General features: G+C 42.4%; 1 protein-coding gene across 4 annotated transcripts; it reads right to left on the bottom strand.

The window, feature by feature from the left end:
• Positions 1-172: 172 nt before the first annotated feature.
• Positions 173-5926, bottom strand: tagln (transgelin). 4 transcript variants are annotated; one of them, XM_017495319.3, is made up of 6 exons: positions 5769-5911; positions 3470-3512; positions 2550-2741; positions 1655-1826; positions 1426-1528; positions 173-760 (listed from the first exon to the last, which is right to left on the bottom strand). In XM_017495319.3, exons 2-6 carry the CDS (start codon positions 3479-3481, stop codon positions 613-615), a joined length of 627 nt encoding a protein of 208 aa, XP_017350808.1. In that variant the 5' UTR covers positions 3482-3512; positions 5769-5911; the 3' UTR covers positions 173-612. The 4 variants fall into 4 exon arrangements, with proteins under 4 accessions (XP_017350808.1, XP_017350809.1, XP_017350810.1 ...); XM_017495320.3 differs by having other exon boundaries at positions 5765-5903; XM_017495321.3 differs by lacking the exon at positions 3470-3512 and having other exon boundaries at positions 5769-5926.
• Between the last annotated feature and the right edge of the window lie 833 nt (positions 5927-6759).

The raw sequence follows: 6759 nt of genomic DNA, 5'->3' as shown, positions 1-6759 counted from the left end.
AGAAACAGAAATAAAACCACATTTTCTAGGCATCTTTTAATTAGACAAAATACAAAAATACAAGGCTGTACCTGTGCTGTGTGTCAGAAGGGATGGGGGGGGGGGGGGGGGGGGAGGGTACGGGGGTGAACCCAACTTCCCGTGTTAGAAATTCCAATCTTATACAGGTAACTTGTTTTAGCATACCTTTATTTGCATAGATCGTTGACCATAGATGTACAGGTTCGCTAAAATGAAAGGTCTTAACACAGACGTCCAAATGATTTTAAAATCTTCTGTCGGTCAGGTCCCTTCTTTATTACATTACTAAAATCACTTAGAACGTCAGGACAAAAGCCAAACTTTATCAAATTTACAACATCCATGTGCCATATTTTGGGAATTCGTTCACCATTTTCAGCAACTCATTAATCGTTGTCTCAGATGTACAACAGCAATGTTGATTTGTTTCTGATTTTGTATGCGTGTAGTGTATGTGTGCATGAGTGTGTATGTCCTTCTGCTGTCTGTATACTGTTGATGTGGTAGATTTAAGCCTTTGGCGCATGTTTCGAGTGGTAAGGAGAAGTGGAAAGGGATGGATGGATGGATTGGGTTTAGAAATGAGTGGATTTAAGGGTTTAGGATCTGTCTGGGTCTACCATAGCCTGTCATGCCAGCTTGGGATGCCCCTTTGTTGGAGCCCATCTGCAGGCCGATAACATTCTTCCCCAGTTTCAGCTGGTCGTCAGAAAAATCTCTCCGGTTCTCCTGAGCTTTCCTGTAACAGGAAAAGAACAGCAATGCTGGACACATCTCCATGCATGCACCATAATAATCATATTTATATACATTGATGAAGGAACGTTATTGTATGTTAATATCTAGAGTTTTCCGGTTTGTCCTTTCTGGGGAAGATTCAATACCAAACAAGGTTTCCCGTTTAGAAATGATTCCATGCTAAACCCCTTTAGAAAGCTAGAAATGTTCAAATGCATAGCGCCGTTGAGTGTAGCAAGACCACCTAGTTTTTATGTTCGGTATGAAGGAATAATACAAAGTGTCACAATGTCCATTTTCAACCATTCTTCACTAGTAGAGCTCACAGCAGTTGGGACAATAACACAAGACATTCACATAAGCAGTATTAAGCCACAGCGAGGTCTCGTAGGTTTTCACAGACTGTGCACATCAAATACAAAATACACAAACGGACAACTCCGTGTCCTTGAATACATTTTTGTTCATTTTTGATAACTGATGACAGTTCCTGGTGGTCATTCGGACTCCAAACTTTTGGGGGAAAGCCAGTTAAATCTAGAACCTTGCTTAGTCCATCAAGAAAAACCCTTAATGGTTTCAGGTATCACAATGGGACCCATTATGAAGAACACTGAATTAACCATTGAATGTACTGTATGTTTTGCAGCTGTAGACAGTACTCACTTGAAGAACCAGTCAGGGTTACCACGGAAAGTCCCATCATTCTTCGTGACTGCAATGCTTCCAAGTGCCATCAGTGTTCTTTGCACCGCAGCCAAGTCTTTTCCTTTTGGCATAGAAGAGTAGTTATCATTTTAACACAAGCAGATAGCTGAACATCTCCTGGGACATAAAACGGCTGTCTTAAATGAACCAATTTATGAAGTGATGAACCACATATTGGTTTACTCACCCTCCCAGAGATCGACAGTCTGAAACATGTCGGTTTTGGTCACGCCATATGCCTCTGCAGCATTAAGGAACTGAGACACCTGCTCCATTTGTTTGAAGGCCATTGATGAGCTTTGGATCTTTTTTATGGGCTTGTCTCCATCATGGAGGCTGTTGATGAGCTCGCCCAGGACCTGAAAGACACCAGGACGACTATTAAATGACAATTCAGGTCTTGGATTGTTGTAAAGAGAAGCCATGATGGATTTTACACTATTTAATAGTGTTGGGACTTCCAGTGAAGGCATGGCCAATTCCTTTTCACTAACTAGGCTTTTCCTTTCATGCTACAGCTACCGATCTGGGAGTGTGAAGGTATATATTCCCTTAATGCATTTTGAAGAAATAGTGCTATTCTGAGTTTCAATAGAAATCTAACAGATGATTATGATTCGCTGATGTCTCACTGATTGGGAAGACGGGTTCCTTCTGAACCAGAGAGCAGAGGCAAGAGTGCTCTCTTGGCCATGGTTGGCTATAGAGTCAAGCTCACAATCTTTGTAATACTCAGGAACCCATCCACATGTAATTAGTATTGATTATGATCAGTGTATTAATGTATCAAGTAACATACTGGGTATTTGCAGAGGTGGCCACACCGAAAAAACTTGCAGTCAGGCACTCAAGCCAGTAAGTTTGTTTGTTGAAGTAATATGTTTACCCAAATACTAAAGTTTCTAATACAGAATGAAACCTAGTTAAGGCCCTGTTAACAATACACAAACTTGATCTACGACCTGGCCTCCATAGCTTCCATTATCATTACTGAGCATCCCGAGATCAACCAGCTCTTCCGATTAAGGTCTTTGAAGCCATCATGGATAGCATCAGCAGGAGGGAGGGACATGATCACTCACACATCCATCTTTCAGCCAATCCTGGAAGCCCTGCTTGCCTTCTGCAGGCTTCCCCACTCCAGAACCGCACTGGGCCATAATCCACTCCACCAGACGTTGCTCAAGCTCGGGGTCATACTTCTTATCGATCTTGTCCTGCACCTGGCGACTCAGTCCGTAGGATGGACCTTTGTTGGCCATGCCTGGGGTTCCCTGCTCCGTAAAAATGCATGCAAATGGAAATTATGAGTAAAGAGAGAGAATATGTGTGCTACTTCCTAGAGTAGGTTCTAAGCTGTTCATGTTTGAAGGGGATATTATAGGAGATTTGATCTACTAAGCCCAGAGTATGAAGCTTGAAACATCAATAAGCAAATATTTCCAGTACCATATTTCTTATTGATTTTACTTACCTGACACTGCATCATGTACATCAGTTAAAACTGCACTGAACCTGAATGTACTACTCCATTACTATCAAGTATTTGCACTTTTTTAAAAAATCATTCTAATTTAAGCTGGTTTCATGAGCAGTGTCCCAGTCCGCCGACAACTTCTGTTGAAACATGTTACTTTAAGCCACAAGCCAATCCCAAACCAGTGAAAAACAGCCAACAACCAATATTGTGGACACAAGCTGCCACATAAAGAAAATCAGTGCAATTGTGACATCTCCATACAAATTTATTCCCACGTCATGCATGTGTTCCTGCCAGAAAGAAATTATGCCGATTTGAAGCAGCCTTTAAGAGTCTTCATCTGAACACAGCCGATTTATTTTTCATTTTGGATTAAAAAAAAAAAAATTAAGTTGTTTAGTTAAGCTGAGCTTGAAGGACCGTGCCAAAGAAAGCTCTAAAGGCTGCACAAGCACATTTGTAATTTTCTGCGTGCCAAGCCCACACACAGTAGCAGCTCTATAGAGTCAGCAGCACTGTCACCTGTGCTGCCATCTTGATGTCTGGACACCACCACGCTCTGGGCCTAGAGGTTAGAGGTGGGCAAGAATATGCAAGTCAAACTGTTAGAGTTTGAACACACCCTGGTTAACACATAAAACACTCTATAACTTGGCTTAAGGCCATGTGGATGTTCATGGACAACTCGGATGAACCCACTGCTAGCCAGAAACCACACAGGAACTCCACCTTATGAAATCCCTCCCATCCTGTCCAGCGATATCAAACGCTCTCTTATGCCAATATAAACCATGCCATAACTATTACTCTCTCATTCAAGTGTTCAACGTTGGAGTCCAACGTTGATTATTTTCCAATTACAGCATATCCTAAAGCCACGGATGACGACTTTTTATTCATGAAATTCCATTTATAGTAACATATAATGGTGTGAAATTGAAATGCTCCTGTTATCACTTAAGCCATTACGGCTATGTATACTGTTCCTTCACTTTCTGTTGATGTTAATAACACACATGCAGCTTGTTACAGAGAAACCGGAGAGTGCAAACTCTTCTTTTCCTTGTGGTGTAAAACCTAAAGTTAAAGCTTTACCGCCCACGCTTACAAAGTACTAACACTTGAGATTCCTTCCATAAATGTTGACAAAAAGCTTTCATATAGATCTGTGATTCGCCTTGCACATGTATGGCTTATTGGTTAGCACATATGCCTCGTGCCTCTGGGATTTGGGGTTCCTGCCTCCACCCACGTGTACGCTGATTGGCATTTCCAAATTGCCCATAGTGTGTGTTCGATTGTGCCCTGCGATGAGTTGGCACCCCGTCCAGGATGTCTCCCGCCTTGTGCCCCTAGTTCCCTGGGATAGGCTCCGGACTCCCTGTGAGAAAATGGTGGATGGATGGATAGATGTGCCTTTTTATCCATACTTGCTCATTTGCACTTTGCAGGCACAAGCAGGGTGGAAAATAATGTCCCTAATCTCCTGACTGATCCCAGTTTGCTCTACGAGCTGACGAGATTGGAAAATCTTCCGAAAATACATACGTCTGAAATTTCTTCCCTCCCTGCTTTCTAACTCCAAATTCCATCACTTTTTTTTTCTTTCCACTCTTGCCACAGTGGCTGTGAAGAAAACTCTGGAACACTGATCTGTGGAATGACTGAACACATGTAATGATGTAATGACATCAGCTCTGAATGGCAGCTGGAACACTACGCAGATTCCCTTATCTTCCACGCCTACTGCTCAGTTCTACCGCTTAGCTACTGCTTGACCATTCCAGGTACTCCTGCCAGAAAAGCTTCTTTAGACCAATCCCATAGAAGAACCAACGTTTGGTTCTTCAAAAAACCTTTTGATGGACAATTCTTTACCCATTTTATCGATCTCACAATGAACTGTAGAATCATTTAATACTTTTGGGAACCTAACGACGGTTCTATTCTGGCATCGTAGACAAATATTCTTGACATAATGGAAGAACTCGCGTTGAAAGTAGATTTCCTGATGAATTGTTGAATACTTCTGAAGATGCTGAAGATTACTGGCACATGGTTCAGATAAATCGTTGGAGGTCTGATTGTAAAATGTTCCAAGGTTTACTTTAACAAGTGTGTTCTGCATACCACATGTCTAGAGGTGGTGACTGAGTGTTTGAGAGCCTGTGAGCTTATGCGCATGTCTCCAAGAATCAGCACTGACAGTCAATTAATTGGAATGGGCCTGGGTGGTAGACGAACTCCTTGTTAGAGCCTTTTATGGCAATCATTTGTATTTGTGATGAAACGCTGAAAGGCATTTATCACATCCACGTTACAAAAGTAGCGGAGCCAGAGTACTGTACTTTTAAGTCTGTTTCACATTCTTGCACAAGCAGACATGTGAAAAATGACCAAAGGTACAGTTTTGTACTTCAGAATTGAGCAAAAAATGTTTCTAATTCACACAAAAAAACCACAAATTCATACTCCGGTGTGAATAAAATCCAAGAATTTTTGTGGTTAACCTTCCAGACTGATGTGGAATTCCATGTAAGCATTATTTTTCTATTTTAGTCTTTTGTTAGCGTTTTCGAATAGTGTTTGAAATCATGAATACACACATCACAGAACAACACAATGTTAGGGATCGTCAGACTCGGTAAGGACTTCTGAGGACCAGCATAAAAGTCGAACGCATCACTTTGACGGACCTGGCTTTCTATAAATTCTCAAGAGTGTTAATCATGTCATGTGATCCACAAAGTCAAAAACTCCTGCTCGAGTATCTCTGTGGCGCTTTGGAAAGATGAGAAAAAGATACGAAAGACGTACTCACTGTGTAGAAGTTTTAAGACGAAGGTCCTCCGCACGGTTCGGAAGGAGTGTGTGTTAGGAAGTATGCGCGTTTGGATCACTGGGCGTGGGTGTTTTATGCGGCGGCAGGAGAGTCCTCCCTCTGAAAAGAGCAGGCTTAAAACAAGAAGAGCTGCAATGACTTCACCATTAGAGAACTAGCCACACAGAGGATGGAGTGAAGGAGAAAAGGAAACTGTGGCCTTAAAAGGACATGGCCTTTTTCCTCTAAGCCTTCCTCTTCAACAGGCTCTCCCTCCCTCTATCCACACTGTACTGTGCCTCTTTTTTTCCACCTCCTCTGCTGGAAGAAGGGAAGCCTTATTTGGGAAGAGGTCGGGAAGTAGAGACGACTTCGGCCAAGAGGCTTCTGGTTTGGTCAGGGAGAGGAATTCTCGAAATACCACACCGCACCACTTCATCAGCTTACGCCAGGAAGGGATTGAGAACGAGGCAGGCGTGTAAGGCTCTGGATGGACGGAAAGGCATAATAAAAAAGCAAGAAGGAAACCTACGTAGGCCACAAAAGAGGATCAGAAAGAGGTTGCAGAAGGAAGAGAAGATGTCAGCAGATCAGTGTGTGAGGAAGAAGTGTGATTTGGGTTGTAGAAGGAAACAGGGAGGGAAGGAAAGGGAAGACTGCAGATCTGATTAAGATGAATTGCTGGTGACTACTTGTTGACACGGTTGCTAACAAGACCTTTTATGTCCACAAGACTCCTACCGGGGTGTACGTGTTGAATGAAGAAGTAAGAAATGCATCCCAGTGTGCTGGAATTCTACAAGTACAACCATTTGGTAGCAGGGAAACGTTAACCTATTTCTAAGAATAACAAGAACATAAAATCCATACAGACCATTTGGATTTCCCTGGCTCTCTGTCCCCAGAGTCACCGTGTGACTTTGCAGCTTGGGGAAATAAATGGCTTGACGTTAAATAAGATAAAGGTAGACCTCATCTAATTCTGTCATTA

The sequence above is a fragment of the Ictalurus punctatus genome, chromosome 20, assembly GCF_001660625.3.
Source record: "Ictalurus punctatus breed USDA103 chromosome 20, Coco_2.0, whole genome shotgun sequence".
NCBI lineage: Eukaryota > Metazoa > Chordata > Actinopteri > Siluriformes > Ictaluridae > Ictalurus > Ictalurus punctatus.
Note: the sequence above shows the minus strand (reverse complement) of the source record. Positions and strands in the feature narration are given on the sequence as shown.